Here is a 25,861-nt window from a genome sequence, read left to right on the forward strand (position 1 = left end):
TATTGCACTTTAAAAACTATATTTGGGCATGTAATAATTTATATTGCTGCTACTGGCCCTTTAAAATCAGCGATGGACATATTGGGACTTTTGGGACTAATGTCCCTTTAAGACTTTGTAACATATCACAGTAATACTGTCTTAAATATTATGTAGCTATTTATGTGTTCAGTTAAACTGGGGATATGTAGAAATGTGTGTTTTATGTGTTAAATGTATCAGTATGTAATTTTATGTCTTTTACTGTCTTTTTGCAACCATGTGGTTAATGGAGTCTGACTCTAGTCCTAGATAATTGGATTACTTCTCCAATTACCTCCAGGGCAGAAGGGAGGAAGCCGGGATGCATTGTGGGGGATGTTTTACTTCTGTTTGAGCCAGATTGTGCCATGCTGCAAGCCAGGGCCCAAAAGATACTTTTAGTAACTCTTGAACCCCTGGTCTGATTCATGCAATTTTTGAGTATGTTGTTCCCCCGAATGGATTGATTGTGAATATGTTTTTTTATGCGAATAGGATGTATGGTTTTGAAGTTACAGATATTGTGTAAAAGTTATGTTTTAAACTGTATAATAAGTGGATTATCTCTCAGGCTAAGGGGAGGGGATGTGTGGGTTGTACCATATCTCGGATTGGTTATTTTATGCCTCCCCCTGGGTGTGGCCTGTATGTGGATTATTGTAATAAAAGCCAGACTGGGTGTCCCAGTCCAGAGTTCCTGTTTTACCCTCAAAGTGATGTGTCGTCTCATTATTGGGGGGAAGGATTTATTGCATGCTGTTCCAGTTGACTGCTAGGAGTACAAGCCTATTCGTATGGTTCCTATTCAATGGTCTACAGCATTCCTATGCTTGAGAAGGTTCATATGCTTGGGAGAATTTAAAAGGTTTCTCGGATTCAGTGATTGTGGTGTCTGCCAGAGTGCTTGGAGTCCTCAGGAAGCGCTAGGAGCATCCTTTAACGGAGGTACCCAGTCGGGGTGCCAGGCGATCCGTTACATATGGCTCTGTGTGAGTCGTTCTTTAGTATATGGCTCTGTGTGAGTCGTTCTTTAGTATATGGCTCTGTGTGAGTCGTTCTTTAGTATATGGCTGTGTGTGAGTCGTTCTATAATATATGGCTGTGTGTAAGTCGTTCTATAGTATATGGCTGTGTCTGAATCGTTCTATAGTATATGGCTGTGTGTGAGTCGTTCTGTAGTATATGGCTGTGTGTGAGTCGTTCTATAGTATATGGCTGTGTCTGAATCGTTCTATAGTATATGGCTGTGTGTGAGTCGTTCTGTAGTATATGGCTGTGTGTGAGTCGTTCTATAGTATATGGCTGTGTGTGAGTCGTTCTATAATATATGGCTGTGTGTGAGTCGTTCTATAGTATATGGCTGTGTGTGATTCGTTCTATAATATATGGCTGTGTGTGATTCGTTCTATAATATATGGCTGTGTGTGAGTCGTTCTATAGTATATGGCTGTGTGTGATTCGTTCTATAGTATATGGCTGTGTGTGAGTCGTTCTATAATATATGGCTGTGTGTGAGTCATTCTATAGAATATGGCTGTGTGTGAGTTGGTCCATAGTATATGGCTGTGTGTGAGTCGTTCTATAGTATATGGCTGTGTGTGTCGTTCTGTAGTATATGGCTGTGTGTGAGTCGTTCTGTAGTATATGGCTGTGTGTGAGTCGTTCTATAGTATATGGCTGTGTGTGAGTCGTTCTGTAGTATATGGCTGTGTGTGAGTCGTTCTGTAGTATATGGCTGTGTGTGAGTCGTTCTGTAGTATATGGCTGTGTGTGAGTTGTTCTACAGTATATGGCTGTGTGTGATTTGGTCTACAGTATATGGCTGTGTGTGAGTGGATTTGTTCAGTATATGTGCATGGTTCTGTATGGTTATCTGAGTGCATCTATGTGGTATATGTGTATTGGTCTGTATGGCTGTCTGTGAGTGGATCTATGTGGTACATGTGTATTGGTCTGTATGGCTGTCTGTGAGTGGATCTATGTGATCTATGTGTATCGGTCGATATGGCTGCCTGTGAGTGGATCTAGGTGGTATATGTGTATCGGTCGATATGGCTGCCTGTGAGTGGATCTATGTGGTATATGTGTATTGGTCTGTATGGCTGCCTGTGAGTGGATCTATGTGGTATATGTGTATCGGTCTGTATTGCTGTCTGTGAGTGGATCTATGTGGTATATGTGTATTGGTCTGTATGGCTGTCTGTGAGTGGATCTATGTGATCTATGTGTATCGGTCGATATGGCTGCCTGTGAGTGGATCTAGGTGGTATATGTGTATCGGTCGATATGGCTGCCTGTGAGTGGATCTAGGTGGTATATGTGTATCGGTCTGTATTGCTGTCTGTGAGTGGATCTATGTGATCTATGTGTATTGGTCTGTATGGCTGTCTGTGAGTGGGTATATGTGTATTGGTCTGTATTGCTGTCTGTGAGTGGATCTATGTGGTATATGTGTATTGGTCTGTATTGCTGTCTGTGAGTGGATCTATGTGGTATATGTATTGGTCTGTATGGCTGTCTGTGAGTGGATCTATGTGGTATATGTGTATTGGTCTGTATGGCTGTCTGTGAGTGGATCTATGTGGTATATGTATTGGTCTGTATGGCTGTCTGTGAGTGGATCTATGTGGTATATGTGTATTGGTCTGTATGGCTGTCTGTGAGTGGATCTATGTGGTATATGTGTATTGGTCTGTATGGATGTCTGTGAGTGGATCTATGTGGTATATGTGTATTGGTCTGTATGGCTGTCTGTGAGTGGATCTATGTGGTATATGTGTATTGGTCTGTATGGCTGTCTGTGAGTGGATCTATGTGGTATATGTGTATTGGTCTGTATGGCTGTCTGTGAGTGGATCTATGTGGTATATGTGTATTGGTCTGTATGGCTGTCTGTGAGTGGATCTATGTGGTATATGTGTATCGGTCTGTATGGCTGTCTGTGAGTGGATCTATGTGGTCTATGTGTATTGGTCTGTATGGCTGTCTGTGAGTGGATCTATGTTGTATATGTGTATTGGTCTGTATGGCTGTCTGTGAGTGGATCTAGGTGGTATATGTGTATATTGGTCTGTATGGCTGTCTGTGAGTGGATCTATGTGGTATATGTGTATCGGTCTGTATTGCTGTCTGTGAGTGGATCTATGTGGTATATGTGTATCGGTCTGTATTGCTGTCTGTGAGTGGATCTATGTGGTATATGTGTATTGGTCTGTATGGCTGTCTGTGAGTGGTTCTATGTGGTATATGTGTATTGGTCTGTATGGCTGTCTGTGAGTGGATCTATGTGGTATATGTGTATTGGTCTGTATTGCTGTCTGTGAGTGGATCTATGTGGTATATGTGTATTGGTCTGTATGGCTGTGAGTGGATCTATGTGGTATATGTGTATTGGTCTGTATGGCTGTCTGTGAGTGGATCTATGTGGTATATGTGTATTGGTCTGTATGGCTGTCTGTGAGTGGATCTATGTGGTATATGTGTATTGGTCTGTATGGTTCTATATAGTGCATGGGTCTATATTCAGCACCGGATTCAATACTTTGAGGTTAAACTGTTAAACATTAATAGTTAAACCCTTAAAGGCTAGTGCAAGGGACTTTTTGGCACAATAACAACTTAATTTTGATGAAGTGGTCATGGTGCCCAGAGAAAATTTGTCAAGCCTTGGAAAACTTTGTTAAAGTAGTGTTTACATAACTTTCATGTGGTAACTTATTTTTTTTTTTTTTTTAGAAAATACAAAAGCTCGTAGCAATGAATTTGCTGAAAAGAACGAATTGAAGAAGTATGAGTATGTGTTACACCCAAGAACCACGGGGTTTACATTTATTGTGGATCGTCTGAGGGAAGGTAATAATTCTGTAATAACAAATTCTTCTGGTGACACCCCCTCCTTCCAGTGCCTTAAAATGTTACTCTAAGCATCCTAGCCATTACACCCCACTGTAGTAGTTATAATGTCTGGAGTACCCTGGGCCGTTCCTTGCCAATGGGGCAAGTTGTTTTGCAGTAGGTTGCTTTCTTACCGGGGTCCCTGCTGCATTCATTGGCTGGGAGTGTCAGGTGACCGCCAATTAATGTAATTCTGTGCATTCTAATATGAACAGAATTAATGTTCTGGGCTCGCTAATGATGGCCCAGTGACGCTGCCTGAAGTAGAGTTATACCTCCAACAGCAAAGTCTTTAAACTCGGTATGCGCAGCATTTCATAGCGAAACACTGCACGTACGGACTCCAGGCACCATGACCACTTTAAATCACTGACGTGGTCATGATGCTCGGAGTAACCCTTTAAGAATGAAAACAAGAGGAGACACTCTTCACACAAAGCTTTTCAGCTAGCTAAATTGCATTAAGGGTCTGAAGTGTACCTTTAATCTGTAGTGTTATCGATCACTCTACAGGTTGTAAATTAGATAAAGGACAACCACATCTTGTTTGCATTATATTAGGTGTAAGGTTTGGTTAAAGGGACACTGTAGGCACCCAGACCCCTACAGCTCATTAAAGTTGTCTGGGTGCCAACTCCCATCACGCTTAACCCTGCAAGTGTAATTATTGCAGTTTTTTTATAAACTGCAATAATTACCTTGCAGGGTTAACTCCTCCTCTAGTGTCCGTCTACCAGAAAGCCACTCGAGGGACTTCCGGCTTCTTAGACGACTTTTGGTCGTCCTTACGCTATGCATGAGGACCTCCAGTGTTCCCGGAATCCCAATAGGAAAGCATTGAAGAATGCTTTCCTGCTTTCCTATGGGGAGGTCTAATGCGCGCGCCCATTGCCACCAATGCGCATTAGATCTCCCCCGCCGACGTCTGAATAGCGTGGGAACATCGGCGCTGGATTCAGGTAAGTGTCTGAAGGGGTTTTAACCCCTTCAGCAATGGGGGATGGGAGGGAGGGGGCACACCAAGATTCTACAGTGCCAGGAAAACTGGTTTGTTTTCCTGGCACTGGAGAATCCATTTTAAAACTCAGTTGTGTCTGATAGTGAAGTAGATAATTCCTGCTAGCAAGCTATTTCAGTGTCACCTAAAGAGTCCCCGATATAGTTTATCATTGACTCTATTTGGTTCTATTTTGATGAGTCTAAGGTTGGGTAGATTAAAGCGATAAAATAAAAACAGCCTTCCAGCTGAAGTGGTAGAGGTTAACACAGTGAGGGAGTTTAAGCATGCGTGGGATAGGCATAAGGCTATCCTAACTATAAGATAAGGCCAGGGTCTAGTGAAAGTATTTAGAAAATTGGGCAGACTAGATGGACCGCATGGTTCTTATCTGCCGTCACATTCTATGTTTCTATGAAATATCCAATCCCCTGATTAAGTTTATCTAATGCTGTTTTGTATTTCATTTTTTTATTGAATGTAGCGTTCACCTGCAGCTTTTCTTCATGATTTAATTTAATGCATTTAGTATCGAGTGCATGTTATGCACAATAAGCTACTGGGATCTCTGCATATTATGCAAGACCCACAATGGTGACTTCACCACTTGGAGTTTGGTGGCCCGGTAAAGCAGTAGAGGTGAGTTATACTTTCCTGATACTGTCCCCCATTGTCACTGTTATCTGCATTCTTCAGCTCTTGGTGCTTCACCCGCCAGGAGCCCACGCACGTGGGCACAACACTAATGTCTATGGAGGATCCCATAAGACCACAGTAGCCTCCATAGATATTGTCTTCTGACAGGTGTTTGAAGAAAGAAAAAAAACAATTACATTTCAGGCTGTGAGCTTTGAAGCTGGTATTTAGTGAGTGTGTGCACTGCATTCAGTTTGTTATTCCTACGACTGTCGCTAGTTACAGCTGGGGGATGTGGCAAAACCGGGTACGAGTAGCTGTGCATCTGGTAAAGTTTAGGAATTTGCCATAACACAGAATAGTCCCGTCTTGGTCTTATGATATGTTTTGACTGCATTGGAATTTCAGTGTAAAGTTACATTTTATGAAATGCTCAATTTTTTTATTTTGCTGACAGAGCCACTTTAAGATGTTTAATGTGCATGGAATGTGTCCAAGTGTGTTAAATGTCCCTTCAAGGGTTAATACGGGTTAATAAATCCCCTGCTAGTTTGGCTTTATTTTCCTTTACAATATTGCACACATTGATCCCCTATCATAGCTATCCGTCCAGTATTTGCTTTGGATTTGTTAATGCTCTTGAGATTTCGAGGTCTGCACCCCACAAGGGTTGTACTGTACAGAACACAGTGCAGTCTGTGAGTCAGTTCAGCGCTAGGACACGGCAAATATTTGCCTAGCAAGTATACTCTGCATTTTTCTTGGCTTGATGCATGAGAAATGCTATAGTCCTGAGCTATAGCAAACAGAGCCGTGAATTTACACTGCTTTTCAACGGCGTGTACAATGCAGGATATAAGATTTATAGAAGCTGTGGGTAATCCATTCACATCAGTCTCGCTAATGCAGACCAGTCACAGAGCAGTTCTTTTATTCTTCTATTAAAAAAAAAAAAATAATTTGGTGGGAGGATGGGGATTTTTTAAATGTTTTTCCTTGCAGACTTGGAAAGCAGATTTGATAAGTGTGACTATATTTATCGTACTATTTTCAGATGAAAACTATGTTCATTCCCTCTCGTGCAATATTTTTTCTCCCCTGAGGAATGGAGTCTGTCAAAAAACAAAATGAATTAACACAAAAGTAACTGGAGTTCAACGTTGTAGCTAGCGCACATGATTTGCAGAATAAAATGTGCGTTGCACATTTAGTGTTTAACTCCTAAAATATATTGCTTTATAACCGCTTTGCTAAAAGGAAAACTCAATACACCATAACCCCTAAAGTGTACTAGGAGTGTCCTTGCGCCAACCCATTTTAAAGGGACACTATAGTCACCCGAACAACTTCAGCTTAATGAGGTTGTTCAGGTGAGAACTATAGCTCCCTGCAGCCTTTCTCATGTAATCATTTCTGAGAAAATACAGTGTTTACATTGAAAGCTAGGAACACCTCCAGTTGCAGTCACTCAGACTGCCACCAGATGGACTTCCGAGTTGATCTGCTTTCAGCAGAGCACAGGGCAGCACTGTGCACAGCCTCCTGTGATTCAGTGTCTCCTTCATCTGCATGCAGACACTGAACTTTCCTCATAGAGATTCATTGATTCAATTCATCTCTATGAGGAGATGCTGATTGGCCAGGGCTGTGTTTGAATCATGCTGGCTCTGCCCCTGATCTGCCTTTTTGTCAGTCTCAGCCAATCCTATTGGGAAGCACTGTGATTGGATCAGGCTACCACATGTCAGCAGACTGCTTGTTTTTCTGAGTCCAACAGCATGCAGAGTTACAGCTTCAAGCTTGAGTACAGTAAGGTTTTGCTATATTTATGGAGGCATGAGGGGTCCAGGGGGGCTAGATGGTGGTGTTTACACTATAGGGTCAGGAATACGTGTTTGTGTTCCTGACCCTATAGTGATCCTTTAAGTAGTTAAACCATTTGGAACCTGTTGTCTCTGAGATTTTTGCACAGCCCAGTTGGTTATTAAAAGTTTTGTTTTTAATTCACATGGCATACCTGATGTCCTGGCAAATCCTCGACATGCCATGTGCTCTAAAGTAACACATCACAACAATGCCATACCAGTGGGACCAGCAGCATGCACGCTACTACTGAGGAAGGAATACTTGACCACACATGTATTCGTATGTCATCTGACCGTTTCGATTCACTATGCATCTCTGGAGTTATCCAAGTTTTTGCAATAAATAAAATATAAAAAAATCTTCAGAACTTTGTGCCACTTTCAGCTTCAGTTGCCAAACAGAGTTTTGATCTTGTGAACACTATAGATATCAAGTCATTTCTCTATGTGTTTTCCTTAGGAAAGGCATGATATGTAGTGGTATGTGATGCTACATGTGTTGCTTGTTTCAGGATTACCTGTATGATGCCATAACTGTAGCTGTTATGCTGATAGTAGGTTGTGGGTGCAATTTAGATTTTTTTCGAAAAATTCCTTTAACCCCTTAAGGACCAAACTTCTGGAATAAAAGGGAATCATGACATGTAACACATGTCATGTGTCCTTAAGGGGTTAAGCAGTTTAACAAGCATTCTGAGGATTGTCAGACTATTAAACTCTTCTCCCTCTCTGCATGGGGCTTGGCAATGAGGATACCTGGACCTTCTTAAAATAGACCACAACTGTGAACATTTACAGACTCGCTAAAATAGGAGCAATATCTCCGGAAAACCTTGGCATTGCGACAATATCCATGCCTCCACACGTGCAGCCACACCGCTTAGTCCTGTCTTATAAAAAGGCAAACTTTCAATAATAGGGATAAAAAAATATAGCCATACACACCATGCGGTATACAGCCATACACACTATGCGGTATACAGCCATACACACCATGCGGTATACAGCCATACACACCATGCGGTATACAGCCATACACACTATACAGCCATACACACCATGCGGTATACAGCCATACACACTATGCGGTATACAGCCATACACACCATGCGGTATACAGCCATACACACCATGCGGTATACAGCCATACACACTATACAGCCATACACACCATGCGGTATACAGCCATACACACCATGCGGTATACAGCCATACACACCATGCGGTATACAGCCATACACACCATGCGGTATACAGCCATACACACCATGCGGTATACAGCCATACACACCATGCGGTATACAGCCATACACACCATGCGGTATACAGCCATACACACCATGCGGTATACAGCCACACACACCATGCAGTATAAACCATCCAATTAATGAGAACAGACATACACATCCTGTACTGGCATTCATTTTTATTGAGTAAATGCTCATGTAATTTCAAAACATCATTAACTTGATTGGCTCTTGATTTAAACTCTGGTATGCCAAACAAGATTTGATTGTTACTTTGTATATTCATAGTAGGCAAAAGCTTGGTGGTAGTTCCAAGAGAGAAATCCTCATTAATTCCCAAGAATACAGAATAGTTCAGTGTGGCTGAAAGTGATGTTAGTTGCTATTGCATGGCATTGCTGTTTGGATGAATTAATTATTCTGGCAATACTGCTACTATGACTACATTGCCGTATGCACTGGTCTTTGGGTGGCTAAGCTTCGTTTCTCTTCTTGTGTGGTTGAGCGGTGATTTATTTACCAACCTCGTCACAGCAAGACGTTTATTTGCAGCTGATTTAAATATCAAGCATTTTTCAGCTTCGGATAAAAAGAAAGGAGGTTTTGCGCACACATTGGACGTATAGTAAATTCTGAAAGATAAACAACTTTCATAGGGCAATATATAAAATCCCAATAATAAAAGGAGTAATATGAAGCACTCACACTTCAGAGAGCCATATAAGTCGGCTCTCTACTTTGAAGACAAAGAAAAGTATTTCCAGTAAAGTGCTCTTGTGCAGATTGGTCCCACCATCAGATTTCGTCTGGATATAATCAGGAACCAGGATAAGTTGAAGGTAAAATACTTTATTCACAATAAAAAACGACTAACACGACGCGTTTCGACCACTCTCTTGGTCTTCCTCAGGTGAAATGATAACATATCAGACAATTTCTGTTTATATACTGCATACTTCGTTAAAAAATTGATTAATTATAAAACACATACACATAATCACAAAAACCCCACCCTCTATGTCCATATATGGTAATTCCGGTGCACATGCCCTCCCAAAATGGTGTCTTTTCATCCTCCACGCTGTGAGGAACGATCGTTCACTCGCTGGAAAGTCCGATACCAACCGCCCGCTCTCACCAGCCTTTCAGCTCAAACGTCATTTTCTGCTTGGCCATCGTACTTCTTTTTCCTCTCTTTAGACCTGAAGTTATTCATGATTAGGGGAACAGCGATATCAGTCTAGGTTTCCAGTGCAGCCGTGTGTGTACATATACATTATTGAGAGAGAGATATTTATACATACATACATGTTCACTATACCACAAAAAAAAAGTATTCCACGTTATACACACAAATGCAATCTAGTACTTTACTTGTATCAGGCTTGGAATAAACAATCCAATGCCAGCGTGGTGATCTAGTTGAATGGGATACCTGATGATGGGTCATCCTGCCGAGTCGGGTTATAGGCATTGTTTGGTTGGGTACGTGGGTTAATTTTATTGTTTGGAAGAAGTACCTAGGTGATACATACAGCTGAGTTTGGTACCTGAACAGTGGGCAGTGTTGGGTCACATTGATGCTGGCTATTTGAGTGATGGCATTGGGTTGGCATCGTTGGGTGACATTAGCTGGCATTATTGCGGACTACTGGTAATGTGAAGCCACATTGTTGAGCGACAACTTCCAAAAGAATCATACCTCCCAAGTTTTACTCTATGTTTTTTTATAAGAACACTTTGCAGCAATAAAACATCCATTAGTTGTCTTTAAACTACAATAAATGTGTTTAGGAATCGGTCTGTGTAAATCGGATACTTTGGAGTTGTTCTAAGCTTTTTAATTTCCTCAAAAAGTTATCCGTGGGTCACAATGTCCTGTTGTGGAACTTACGTAGAGAGGGCCCTGGTGCAAGAATTCTTCTTGGGCCCCCTCTAGCACAAGAGTGACCAAACCGTATATCCTCAAATGTCGTACAACCCCCACAATGCGTTTCCAGCTGGAGCTCTACTATGTGCCCATCCTTCCTGGGTTGTATTTGTGAGCAGTGTATGTGTGTTTGAATGTGTGTAGTGTTGGGGATTGAATTTAGGAGTTCATTTGTCTGTAGTGTTGGCGTTTGAATGTAGGGGTGTGCTTGTTTGTAGTGTTGGTGTTTGAATCCAAGAGTTCATTTGTCTGTAGTGTTACTGCTTAGAATGTGTGGTTGGGGCAGGAGGAACTATTGCCGAGTCTGTCGTGGCCTGATTGACCCAAGGCATCGGCAGTGCAGTCTGAGTCAGTAGTTCCACCACTGATAATGTCATCAAGAACACTGTGGCATAGCCCTGACAATGGCAGTTTCCCTCTATGGCCGTCTGGAAGGTTGAACGATATGTGTTACATGCAGGTGACAACTATTTTGCTTTTTAATTGCTTATATCCTATTGTGCCATATTTATGATAAATAACATTTAAGGATACATTATGGTTAATTCATGGCTACATTGAAGCTTGGTTCTGTTGCCTTTTATCTATAGTGTATAATATGACAGGACCTGGGGCCAGATACATTGAAAGTATTGTGCCCTCCATACGACAATGACTAATCCTAATTGCAATGCAAAATACGAATTACTCCCTTTAACACTTAGTGACCCCTAGTGGTCAGAATGATTTTATTTCTTGCAGCCGGCCCATTTAAAACTAGTTTGAGTCAATAAAAGGCAGCTTGCATACATCTGTTTATGCTGTACGCAGCTAAAAAAAACAACTTTTATTTGTAATATATCTGTGTAGATAAAACATAAATATGACTTTTCTTCACAACAAATGGAATATGTGACCAACCAGTGCTGTTATCCGAAATAAAGATACATCATTGTCCGCAAACAAAACCTCCTGCAAAATTATTACTACGTTCACATGAACATTTTAAAATACACTTACGTGGATTTCATCTTGGTTTATGATTAATCCAGTTAATTAGAATTGTTTTGATGGAGGGTTGCAGGAAATGCTTCTGAAGTGTTTGGTGGATGGAACACTTGTGGATGGAGCCAGTATTCCCTGCTAGAAGGAAGTCCATACCTTCTTTGGGATACAGGAGGCAATGTGTGTCTCTGCTGGGATACAGGAGACAGTGTGTGTATGTTTAGATACAGGGGGCAGTGTGTGTCTCTGCTGGGATACAGGAGACAGTGTGTGTATGTTTAGATACAGGGGGCAGTGTGTGTCTCTGCTGGGATACAGGAGACAGTGTGTGTATCTGAATACAGGAGGCAGGTGTGTCTCTCTGATGGGATACATGATGTGTATGTTTAGATACAGGGAGACAGTGTCTCTACTGGGACACAGGAGGCAGTGTGTGTCTCTGCTGGGATACAGGAGGCAGTGTGTGTCTCTGCTAGGATACAGGAGGCAATGTGTGTCTCTGCTGGGATACAGGAGGCAGTGTGTGTCTCTGCTGGGACACAGGAGGCAGTGTGTGTCTCTGCTGGGACACAGGAGGCAGTGTGTATCTCTGCTGGGATACAGGAGACAGTGTGTGTATGTTTAGATACAGGGGGCAGTGTGTGTCTTTGCTGGTATACAGGAGACAGTGTGTGTATCTGAATACAGGAGGCAGGTGTGTATCTCTGATGGGATACATGATGTGTATGTTTAGATACAGGGAGACAGTGTATGTCTCTGCTGGGATAATGGAGGCAGTGTGTGTCTCTGCTGGGACACAGGAGGCAGTGTGTGTCTCTGCTGGGACACAGGAGGCAATGTGTGTCTCTGCTGGGACACAGGAGGCAGTGTGTGTCTCAGCTGGGATACAGGAGGCAGTGTGTGTCTCTGCTGGGATACAGGAGGCAGTGTGTGTCTCTGCTGGGATACAGGAGGCAGTGTGTGTCTCTGCTGGGATACAGGAGGCAGTGTGTGTCTCTGCTGGGATACAGGAGGCAATGTGTGTCTCTACTGGGATACAGGAGGCAGTGTGTGTCTCTGTTTGGATACAGGAGGCAGTGTGTGTCTCTGTTTGGATACAGGAGGCAGTGTGTGTCTCTGTTTGGATACAGGAGGCAGTGTGTGTCTCTGTTTGGATACATGAGGCAGTGTGTGTCTCTGAATACATGAGACAGGTGTGTCTCTCTGATGGGATACAGAGTGTGTATGTTTAGATACAGGAGGCAGTGTGTGTCTCTGATTGGATACAGGAGGCAATGTGTGTCTCTGTTTTTTGTTTTTAGTATTTTTTTTATCTAAGACATATTCTACAATTATTTTGTCATTCTGGTTAAAAAAATAAATACACATTTTCATTATTTTTCAGCATTTTAGTTTTTAATTCTCTTCCTCCCAGATTGCAAGTTCTTCACCTTCTTCCCATCTTGTCACAATCAGCATTGCTTTGTATGTCCATTACTTGTCAAATATCCCTATTTGATAATTGTAAAGTGCTGCGAAATTGCTTGCACTTTATAACTGCTTATAATAATAGTCCTGCAAATCACTGAGCAGCTGTGATGTCAGACTCATTAGCAACAAACATGGTGTAATCTGGACACTGAAACACAACTTTTATAGAACTCTCCTCTATATTTAACTCAATTAAGTGGTCTGGGTGCCATGTGCCCTCGTTTTAATCCCTCAGTTATAAATTCTGCAGGAGACCATCTGAATGCACTCTAGCCTCCAGGTGCTTTTCTATGAGAAAGCTTTGGATTGACTGAGATGTTCTACATTGATGATCTCAGCCAAAGAGGTGAAGCTTAATTGGCGAGACCGGTGTGGCGAGGGCTGAAACGTAAATCACTTTTTTTTATCCTAGACGGTGATTAGGGCACTGTAGCGTTGGGAATAAATATTTGTATTCCTAACACAGCGTTCCTTTAACAAGTATGTACATGTGAGCAGGGCTGGATTTCCCATTAGGCATAGTAGGCACCTTCCGACAGGCCCCTGACCTCTTGGGGGAACCTGTTTTCAGCACTTATAATGTGTTGTTTTTTTAGTTTAAAGGGATTCTATAGTGGTAGGAATTTAATCTGTATTCCTAACACTACAGAGCCGTCTGGTCCCCCTCTCCTTCGCATAGCATGAGGACGTCCAGCATCAGTTAGGCGACCAAATGTTTGTTAGGACTGTCTGATGGGCAACCACTAGAGGCAGTCTTAGTCCTGCAATGTAACAATTACCGTTTCTAACAAACTGCAGTGTTTTACAGTGCAGGACTAAGTGGGACTGGGACACTGCACACAGACCACTTCATCTAAATGAAGTGGTCTGGGTGGCTATGTTATCCCTTTAAATAGGCTGGTCGAGAGACCAGTACCAGTAGACTTGGTCTGTGTCATTTGTAGGCCAGTCAGCCTTAACAGCAAAGCTTCACGAACAGTTAATCAGGCTGTAAAACCGTGGCAAACCCGAAAGCAAGAGCTGTTCTACACAGAGTGAAGTGGTGTTCGTAGGAGCACCACAGAGGGACTGAACAAATTGTAAAAAAAAACTGATTTGATTTCAGGAGGTCCAGGAATCTTAAACACTCAAACTCGAGAACTGTTTTTTAATGCTGGTTATCATTGAATAAAGATTTCAAGAAGGGATTTTTACCTGGTCGTGAATCCTTGCCATTTGCAATATTGAATCCCACACACACTAGGGACTGATCCTCCCAATGCTACATAGTATTAAGTGGTACTATATCCACTTTGCACTTGTGAGGCAACACTATAGGGTAAAGAATACAAACTGTAAGTGTATTCCTTAACCTGCCACAATGTGAGTTAACAACCTCCAGGATAGAGCTAAATAAAATTAAATACATTTATTTTCACATTTTAAAGGAACACTAGATTGTTTTTTTTTTTTTTAAATGCATTACATTTTAACTCTCAAGTTTGTTGGCTCATTCAGATTTCCGGGTGCCCCCTTTACAAAATAAATAAATAAATAATGTGAAACTATTTTTTACTTTTAATTACCTGTAGTCCAGTGCCAACACAGTCTCTTCAGTGCAGCTTGATCTACCTCTGACATTTCTGTGCAATCAAATGCTGAAGCATTGTGTGCTTGGTTCTTTCCACACACCAATGTGTGAAGCATTGACTTTCAACATCCAGAACATCCATCTTACGTTGTTCAGGATGAAGAAGCACCATCTAGTGGTGGCTATTTCAGAAATAGATTTTACATTGCGGGAACGAATCTGCAGGACACTGCCCCAAGACCATTTCATTGAGATGAATGAAGTGGCCTGGATACTTGGTGTCCGTTTAAGTACAGAGTAGAATTAGACATAATAAAAAATGGAAATGTGCAGTTGCCCATTTTAGAACAACCGAAAGTGAGGCTTACCTTGATAGCAAAGAAATAGAATCAGAATGTGTCTAGCGGATTTATTTGCCATGTGCTGTGGCCGGGTGGCAACCAAGTTGCAAAATTTTGGCTAAATAGTCAAGTTAAAGAGCGAGAAATAGCTCAGTTTATTTTTTTACTTATAAAATACATATCTTTAAAAACCTTAATTCATGCAATAATGTCCGCTATTGCAGTTAAGTTCAATACAATAAATCATAAGCATAGAACCTGCAGAAGATTGTGCCATTATTTTATTAACCTGTCAGTGATAATAATGCTAAGAGACCAAGTGTTTGATGCAATTCCTATCTTGTGTAATTACCATATTCTCTACCCTGTGGACAGAATGAGGCCTGGTTATGTCAATGGGTGAGATAAACTATTCTTTCTATGTTCAGTGTAGGGATCACTCGAAATGTTTTGGGTGGATTTTTCCTTTTCATATGATGTCTAGGATGACATTTGTTAATGTATCTCTCTCAGATGTGGGTTTGTATTCCTGGTGTTTATTATCCACAAGAACTACAACCTGACAAAAAGTGCTGATGCAAAGCAAGTGGCATGATAGGACATTTCAACAACTTTTTAATGTCATAAAGCTGTAGAAGATGGCATGATTTGTAGCTGGTAAAATATAGAAGGCTGGTGTAATTTAAGGAAATCTTTCTACCCATTTCTAGGTGGGATAATTGATACCCAGTAATGCGAAGAATGGGAGTAGTAAAGGAGAAGTACCCAAAAATTCCAGCTTTAAAGTTGTGTGTGCGTGTGCGTGTGTATATATATATAATATAGATTGTCACTCTCCTTATCCAATACTCGGTACGAGCAAATTGCCTAGGTGCCTACCCGCATTGTAGAGGGTGCGCATACAGGACTTTCCAAAAATCAGCAGTGTTTAATGTGTTACAAAAATCACATCTGTGCTTCAAATAATCAACGTTTCGACCCCATTCAGGTCTTTTAGTGATGCCTTAATTTCCCCTTACACAAGGTAATGTTGGTTTAGAAGCAGTTGGTTTTAGGATTGTTCTTTAAATATTTGAATGAAATACATTTTAGCTAGTTTTGCACGGCTGTGAAAGCCTCTTGTTTCTTGTTTTCTTTTCCTGCCTGGTAGCAGCTGGCTTGCTTGACAGCCATCACTAATCATAGTGGCCAACCAAAATGGGCTCCGGAAGCCACCTACTAATTATAGAATACATGTGTTGCTACCCTCTCCATCTACACAAAGCTGGAAATATTAAGGCAATGGGATGGCCAGAATGAAAGGTTTTCTGATTCGGTAATATCACCTGTTCCCACCAATTACATTTCAGCTGGCTATAGCAGTGTTTGTATGAATATTTTACTGACCACATAGCTATGCAAATAGATATTTTCCTTACTCTCGTAAAATAAGCAGAATATAGATGCATACACATTTTATTTATTGTGCATTTATTTCACCATTATATCAATACAAAACAATCTGAGGCGCTTTCCCTTTAAGAAAAATATAAACTGGTTATCCCTTTGAATGATTATTTACAAATGCTGTGCCGCTGTCCTCTAATTCTCCCCTGTATATCAGAATCACACATCCAATGTATTAAACCAATGAGTTAGAGCACAAAATTGGGAAAATTTAAAATTGACAGAACTTAGAATAATATTTTGCAGCATAAAAGGTGTATACATAAACATTGTCCCGGACGGAGCTCTTATGATAATTTATTATCGATTTATTAATCGTATAGTCCACACCAAGTATGTAGTCACCCCTTCCAGACGTCTCCAACACTCCTGAGGGTATGGTTCAAAAAATTTTGGGGGGGAACTTAAGATGGTGTAATATTATCAGGTGAGAATCCTCCACCATACACACCCTTGTGGACATCTCACCTTGTGAGAGTGCACTTGCACTGCACCTGTGCCAGTTCCTAGTTAGTATCTGGTGCAGGGACTTTAACTAGCCCCACAGTATATTGCACAATATGGATAGTGTATGACTATCCAGTTTCCAATGTATTCACACTTCATTAGGTTTCCAGAAAGATATGGAAGATAGTAAAAAAAAAAAAAAAAATAGGAAATTAAAACAGTTCAAATCTGTATAGCTGGCTCACAGTTCTTGCGGTGTATGCTGAGATCGCTGTTGAGTTCACAGTCCACTGATGGTCTCGCTTGATCCTTCTCTTCCCTGAACGCCAGGTATGTAATGTCGGTGCCACGTGACTTACGCGTTTCGCCCAGGGTGGGCTTTCTCAAAGGCATAGACTAACTCATTGGTTTAATACATTTTACCATTACAGCTTTAAGCTTTCAGATAGGTTTAGATATGTTCTTACACAAGCAGATAAACATTAAGTAGTGGTTGTCCTAATATAGTGGTTGTGTGATATATACACACACACAAGACAAGTTTGGCACTCACCTTTTCAGAGTAATAAAAAAAAAAAGTGATTTCCTTTGTGCAAACCCTTGTTGATATTCTAATATGGAAAACTAGGGTGCACTCAAAGGTCTTTTTCTTTTGAGTGCCTGGAGCCTTTTTCTGGAAAACACTAGAGTTGGATCTAACCCTGCAACGGAAACTTTGCCTTTTATAAAGAAAAAACGCAGCGACCACTGCTCCCAGACCTGTTCATTGAGACTGTAGTGTCTCTTGAACGTTTTTGAGTTAGAGAATATTTTTTTCACTTCTGGTTTTTGGAATAAAATTAGCTACTCCCTTATTAATTCTCCACAAATCCCAGTTTAGCAAATCAACAACTTGGTAACTCAGCTGGGAAATAAATCCGAACTACTAGTACTGTTTTTTTAGATCTGTCCTTATTTTATTTTTTTACTTGCGTATATTGTTTTACGCACATTTTCTCTGCAGAGCACACTCTGATTTCCTACAACCTCCGCAGACTGCAGTACGTGGCTTGTGGAATACAGTGTAACAGGACTAATTTAACCGTAGAACATAATAAATATCCAAACAGTACACTGTTGTTGTTTTTTTTTTTCTGCATTGTGCAGAAACTAACGATGTGTTGTTTTCACAATATGTCAATGGTCGTGTAGTCGAGCCTTTCTTTTTTGTTTTTTTTCAGGACACCAAACGTGTCTGATAATATTAATACTATAAATAAATTATGACGGAGGAACAACGCACTAGGTTGTATTTTGCCGCCGAGTGGAAACTTGTCATTAAATAAGATCTTCTTACATTTCAGGCTTTGAAACACAGTAAGAGTTCTGGGAACTAATTAGCCAGCAGTGGAAAGCAACATGGAAATATATTAAAAATACATAACTGGACAGGCATGAATACTTAATGCAAGCAAAGACCACTTTATTTATTTCCTATACTTATGGAATAAGATTCAAGAGACTTTTGTTTAAACGGGAACAAGTACAATACTTGTCAGACGGCAAGAGATGCATCTATGATTTCTTTATACAAAGCTCCAGGAACGGGTATTATCCAGAAATAAAATATTTAGGTAGCGCCACTTTGAATGGTTGTGAAACATGGCACTGTCTGGAAACGTGAAGCATTGTCTGCAGCTGAAGTGGCCCTCCTTCACCACAGTGTGTCTCGTAACAAACGTCCCATTATTAGAACGAAAAATGAATCTTTTGTCCATCTACGTAAACTACTGTAGCTTAGTTACAGCGCCGTCAACACTTTCCCGGCCATTCCTGCAAGCAATGTTTAGTGAAGTTAGAACGTAGCATTGGATTAAATGTTCTGTAGCACATTTATAATGCATCACTCTAGGCATGTGCATGGGGAAAATTTTCGGGACTTCTATTGCAGCCGCTTAGTAGATAACTCCCTAATTCCCACAGTATTAGGGAGTTATCTACCAAAATGCTGAAAGACCTAAATTGGTGATTCAAATTTACTAATACTAAGTAAAAATGACTTAGTATTAGTACATTTTGCCGCGAGTAGGGGCATGTCTAGTAAACAGTAAGCAGCCTGTTTAAAAAAAAAAAAAAAAAAAGGGCCCTTAAGTAAAATGATGGGGGGACCTATTGTCCTCCCCCCTGGCCCCCACCCCTGAGCGGCGGGTGGGGGCCCTAAATACTAATAAGGGAGGGGGGACCTAATGTCCTCCCCCCTGGCCCCCATCTCCTGAGCGGCGGGTGGGGGCCCTAAATACTAAAAAGGGGGGGACCTAATGTCCTTCCCCCTGGCCCCCAACCCTAAGTGGTGGGTGGGGGCCCTAAATACTAATAAAGGGGGGGACCTAATGTCCTCCCCCCTGGCCCCCACCCCTGAGCGGCGGGTGGGGGCCCTAAAAAAAATGTGTCCCCCCAGGTGACTAGGGGTCCCCAAACCCCTAGTCACCCCCTCCCCCCCGAAAAAAAATGATCCCCCTACCTACCCCCCTCACCCTAAAAATAATGAGCGGGGGCCTTTAACTAAGAACCTGTAAAAAAAAAAAAAAATTACCATTCGATGTTTTCTTTCTTCTAAAATCTTATTTTTTCAGCCCCAAAAAAGGCCAAATAAAAAACCATAATAACCGACGCAATAAAAAAAAAATAAATAAAAAAAAAAGGGTTGGGGGCCAGGGGGGAGGACATTAGGTCCCCCTCCCTTATTAGTATTTAGGGCCCCCACCCACCGCTCAGGGGTGGGGGCCAGGGGGAGGACATTAGGTCCCCCCCCTTATTTTACTGTAGGGCCCCCACCCACCGCTCAGGGGTGGGGGCCAGGGGGGAGGACATTAGGTCCCATCCCCCTTATTAGTATTTAGGGTCCCCACCCTCCGCTCAGGGGTGGGGGCCAGGGGGGAAGACATTAGGTTCCCCCCCTATTATAATTTAGGGCCCCCACCCACCACTCAGGGGTGGGGGCCAGGGGGGAAGACATTAGGTTCCCCCCCTATTATAATTTAGGGCCCCCACCCGCCGCTCAGGGGTGGGGATGCGGGGGGGCAAATCGCGGTATAGCGAGTAGGGGCATAATTTACTAATACTAAGTAATCTTTACTTAGTATTAGTAAATTTGGCTGAAAGACCAATTTAGGTCTTTCAGCCTTTTAGTAGATAGGGAGTTGTCTATCTATTCATTCCTGTCATTACATTGACTGGCCAAGTAACTTACATTTTATATGAATGTGTGTTACTTGATTGCTGTAAGTGTTGCAAATGCTTACAGGTGAATCCTGGCTATGTTTGTATACTTTTTATTTAAAATTGTATACAATGTAATATTCTTCTTCTTTCACTGGGTAGGTATATTAGTACTTAGGCAATACTGTACTTCGGAACTTCGGAACTTCGGAACTTCGGAACTTCGGAACTTCGGCACTTCGGCACTTCGGCACTTCGGCACTTCGGCACTTCGACACTTCGACACTTCGACACTTCGACACTTCGACACTTCGACACTTCGACACTTCGGCACTTTGGCACTTTGGCACTTTGGCACTTTGGCACTTTGACACTTTGACACTTTGACACTTTGACACTTCGGTACTTCGGTAATTTCGGAACTTCTGGACCTCGGCAATTCGGAAGTACCTGAATGTCCGAATTGCCCGAAATTTGTCCGAATGCATATTCGGACCGAAACGAATTGCACAGGTCTACATCACTCCATAAAGCGACAGTGTGTGCATATATAGCAGGTGTTTCACTTCACTAACATAGTTGCTGTTGTGCCATGCATCGCTGCATGCGTATGATTTAGAATAAATAAAATACTTCCCATGTTCCTGTGTTAGCAAAGTCCTGCTAGCGCTTGCAGATTTGAGTCTTGGTGTGCCTCTGTCTGCTTGGTGCTTGGCTTCATACTGATCTGAAATTTGGACTGTGTTCTTTACACCAAATGAGTTCCCTCTTTTTTTAATAAATGTTTTTCCAATTTATACTCTTGCTGCCACCCTGAACCATGGTCTTCTTGACTTATTCCTTTAGACTTGCATTTAGGAACCTGTGGCACCCTGTTGGCCCATTATTGTTCGCTCATTAGCAGGTCATTCATTAGTGTCGCTAGATTATAGCCCTCAGTAAGCTCCTCATGGGTAGTTCCATATTTTTTAGTATTATTAGGAAATAATGCGAAGCCCAAGAGAAGGATTACTGTAAAGACATCACAGATCGTAAACTTCACTATAGGATGTACACGCCTCAAGATATCAACCTTACTATGTAAACCAGCGTGAACAAGTGCCACATACGGACAATGTTGCCATTTATGGGGAGTTGTTTTTTTTGGGGAGGAGGGAAGGGTTTGCTATTTGAAGTTCTGCCAATATTATCGTGTTATTTCTGCAAATTATTTTTGCCAAAATCTGTAAAAATAGTGTTCCTTATGATTTATTATAGATTTGAATTATTTATGCAGGATCTTTAATAATTTATTGGGTTATATTTTTGCTGTTGATTGAAATGTTTTTATGTTCATTAATATCCTGGTAACCTCTTCGTCTTTTTTTGATATTTTCCACCTTGAGAAAGACCAGTTGCAGGACTGGACATAAGCTGTGTTCCCAATCATTGAGTTATACAGCGTGTCTGCCTACCATACTGTTTTTATTTATATAATTTCAACATAATGTGCAGCTGCTAACATATACAGAAATGTCACAGGGAAACAATGCAGCTTTATTTGTAACAAATTTTTAAGAAAACCAAATCATCCATATGTACAACCAGATAGCGAACGGCACAGGTTGATACCAAAATATTGATATATTTACGCTTTTTGAGCCGTTATTATTTATAAGCCAATCTTACAAGGGTTGTAGCCTACACTATCCTCCTGTCTGAATGTCTGAACCAACATTATTCTTCATTGTCCGGAACCTGATCTACATTTGGCAATATCTGAGCTATTGCTTTAAAACAATTGTTACGAAAGAAATCAAAGATCATAAAAAAAATCACATATACAACAAAGATTGAACATTACCCCAAATATTCCTTTAAAAGAACCCATAGCTGCCTGAACTGCTCAGTATGCGTATTGATTTCTGTTAGCGTAAGCAGACACTGCGATCTTTCAGAATGACGTCAAAATGAAATCTTCTGAATTATTAATGCTCGGGACATCAGTGTGCTCTGCCATGACTTATTTTAAAACCGTACACTTCTGAACACATTCTCAAATGTAAAAATCTGTGTATCTTACTTTATATATTTTTAATAGAACTGATGGAAAAAGGGAATTGCAGTATTGATGTAAAGGAAATTGACCCTAATTCTGTTAAACCAGGGAAATATTATTTGTGAATGGATGGCCAGGTTTAGCATGAACGATGAGTGAAGACCTCCAGGCACCATAACCACTTAATTGAGATGAAGTTCTTATGGTGCCCGGAATGTTCCTTTAACATAGATTTTTTTTTTTTCCGCATGTATCAATGTGTGGTATCATTACTTTATTCCTGGATTTTATCCTGCAGTGCAAACACACACAGGAGATAGAACATGCTGATATGCTAACGTTCACGGTTTATTTCAATCAACAAATCAGTGAGTTGGAAATATATATTCTTCAGGCAGATTTATTATCTGATAAACTGGAAAACCGCACGTTATCGTCACTCTCATAGATTATCACCAACTGCAACTCGCCAACTGCAGAATCCTCAGACGATGGGATTCAGTGAATATGTAATCAGTTGTATGTTGCCTCTGGTTAGATTATGCGGAATTAAAAACAAAACAGTGCATTTAGGCCATGGTACATGTATATTAGATTATTAAATAACACTCATATTTACTTAATCTATGGCTTGTACTATTTTCGGTGTCTGATTATTAAAACATGGAGTGTAACAGCTCAGTTTGGACCCATACCAAATTGGGAAATTATATTGTTAATCGTTTTATTATTATAAGTCTGATTAAATAGCTTTATGATCTTGGGGTGAAAATCCCAAAATAAATCCTATATGCACCCCTTTATGGCATGGAACCAAGAAGGATTTTTTTAATTTATTTTTTTTTTAAACATTCTTAATGTTATATTACTTTTTTTTTCTTGTGCCATTGTTTGTACATAAAAAGGATGTTAAAAACAAGTACAGTTCAGCAAATTAAGGAGGGAAAACAACGTACATTCCAGGAAGCCTTACATAATTCCTGTCTAAATTGCTAGATGTTCCGACACATTTTCCTAGGTACAGTTGGAAGAATGTCTTGCTTATTCTAGCAGTGTGATGGGGGGGGGGGGGGGGGGGTAGTATAATCAAGAGGAGAACTATAACCACTACATTGTTTTGTAGTGGATATTGAGCTTGAAGTGTTCCTTTAATTCATCCATGAAAAAAAAAAGCATTGAGGGTGCATTACTATTGGACAATGTTTTAGTTTTTTTCTAATTAGGCAATTAGTTAATTTGGTGAGCGTACACACACAGGGTTTCTTAACGAACTGCAATGCGCAAATAACAATTGCTGTCCAGTAACCTGTGCCGTGATTGCATTTTAATTTTAATATAAATATGTTCCATTGATCATTAATAATGGCAGCTAATTGTTTTTTTGTAAAAAAAAAAACAAACAAAAAAAACAGCAAAACACATTCTTCAACTGTCTGCTCAAGACATCTCCCCATCAATGGATGCTGAGTGTACTAAACATCTGGCTATTAAATATTGTCACCAGAAATAGGATGTAGTTTAATGGCAGCTTACTTTATCTGTGTGCCTTGTAGATGATAGCTCCACTTTAACATTACATTTTTGCAATTTAAAGCCAAAATCAACACTCCAAAAAGAAATACGTTTGGCGAGGTCACTAGATCTGCAATGTGTTTAGCAGGACCGAACAAGCTGCAGTACACTCCTATTAAATTTTCTAAACAATCCATTTTTAAATGAATTGGCAATCGAAATATCAACTAATCAAATAAGATCAGCAGAATAATCAAGAGTGGATTAAAACTGCTCACTGGAGTACAATATTCCAAAAACCCTGTCTGTTTTAATATGCTGGCATCGTGTGGCCAGTTCAGTGATAAAAAGGAGAAAACAAAAAGCTTTTTCCTTTCCAAGCCCATGGCGAAAATCCAAAAAAAGAATTGGCCAAAAATCAAATCATGTTCATGTATCTCTGTCAGTGAAACGGTCTCCTAAAATACAGCACTTCTCATGGAAAATACGCGTTTGAGTCATCTGCCAGAATGGCATTAATGGCATAAATACGTTAGTGAATCGTAATGCTTCATATATAAAAAAATCTTTTAATTCAAGTAGGTGCTTCAAAACACTATCTGTTCTTTATTGGTGATTTTTTTTAATTTTATTTTTAATATTATTATTTAATGGACAATCCAGACATCTTAACCACTTCAGCTATTTATTGTAATTGTGATACAGTTTTAGAACAGTAAGAATTCTAGTGACACAGAAGATGAAAATTTCAGTAATGAAAATGTTTCAGAGGAAAATAAAAAAAGACGTACCTGCTGAAAATAGGTCAAACAAAATAAATAATTGGGAATGGTACCTTGCTACTGGTCCTAATTTTCCAAGACACCTTTTTACAGTTCCCAAACCAGGACTCCAAATCCCAAATGGTACGTGTGAAAAGGAAATCGATTTTTAACTCAGTTTTTTTACTGACCAGCTACTGAATAAAATTGTCGCCAAAATGAACAGATATGCGACCGTAAAAGCACAAGAATAATCTCCTCTGCCTCAATATTTCATTTGGAATACTTGGAAGGAGTTGAATTTGACTGAAATAATAGCCTGTCAGGGCGTTATAATGAATATGGCTCTAAATACAAAATTAGAGTTTAAAGAGTTTTCCCCAAAAAATTGGCTCAATCGCATGCCCTTCCTTACTGATGTGTTTTCTAGATTTTACAAATTTTGTGGATGCTACATTGGTGCCATCCACCACTAAAGTAGCCAATGATGGCTTTACATTGGGGGAGCAAAATAAAAAGTGCGGTAGACTACATAAGCAAAAAGTGCAGTGAGCTATTTATACCTCGGGTGAATAAAGCCGTAGATGGACAGTGGAAATGTTACAATCCACAGAAACCGATTACCTAGTAGCATTTGTTTTCCATTTCGGCATAACTACTGCAGCAAGAGTTTAGTTTGCCCTGACCTTCCATTTACCAGTAGAATTGTCCTTCATTTGTGCGATATGTTACTTTCACTGTCTCAAGAAACAGGTTATCGTGTGTTCACCGACCGATTTTACACAGGACGTCAACTTTGCGAAGAACTATGTGCCTTGGGATCCACACCACTGGCACGGTTATGACCAACCGCAAAGGTGGATAAGGTCATAGCATACCAGAAGGATAGTAAAATCATAACCCTGCAATGAAAAGATAAAATAATTGTATCCATGTGTTCAAGGGAGTACACTGCGGACACAGAAGTAGTTAAACGTATAGATGCCTGAGGCAAATTAGTAACAATTTCAAAGCCAGAAAGTCTGTGAAATGGTGGAGGAAAATGTTCTTTTGGCTGCTTGAATTAGCATAAGTAAACAGCTTTATGCTATACAATCTAGGCCGAAAGCAGAGAAAATTAAAGGTAGTTACACACAAAACATTTCGAATGGCATTGATTGAGCAGCTAATTAGCCAGTTCGAAAGGCCAATTCACAAAAACGGGGAAGGCCTTCAACACAAGACACTGAAGACAGGCTAAATGGTAAACCCCACTTCACCATGACAAAAAAAAGGACAGTACAATTGATAGTGAAGTATGTAGCAACAGAAAAATCAAAGGTCAAAGACGAGAAACTGCCTACTTCTGTGAAACATGCCCAAGAAAACATGTCTTACACCCAGGTGTATGGTTTAAAAAGTTTCATACAATGAAAAAAAACATAAAGACTAACATAAAATTTAAAGTTTTAGCATACTAATTTTTAATTGGTTTGCAGTCATAACAAAAAAAGTTATATAAAGT

General features: G+C 40.4%; 1 protein-coding gene across 1 annotated transcript in view; it reads left to right on the plus strand.

Annotated features, from left to right (window-relative positions):
• Nucleotides 1-25,861, plus strand: part of LCLAT1 (lysocardiolipin acyltransferase 1) — a 170,634-nt gene that overhangs the window by 98,259 nt on the left and 46,514 nt on the right. The window contains exon 5 of the mRNA XM_063444077.1: nt 3,757-3,873. Within this exon, the coding sequence (XP_063300147.1) occupies nt 3,757-3,873 (117 nt within the window). The remainder of the gene's footprint in view (nt 1-3,756; nt 3,874-25,861) is intronic.

This window comes from Pelobates fuscus, chromosome 2 (assembly GCF_036172605.1).
Source record: "Pelobates fuscus isolate aPelFus1 chromosome 2, aPelFus1.pri, whole genome shotgun sequence".
NCBI lineage: Eukaryota > Metazoa > Chordata > Amphibia > Anura > Pelobatidae > Pelobates > Pelobates fuscus.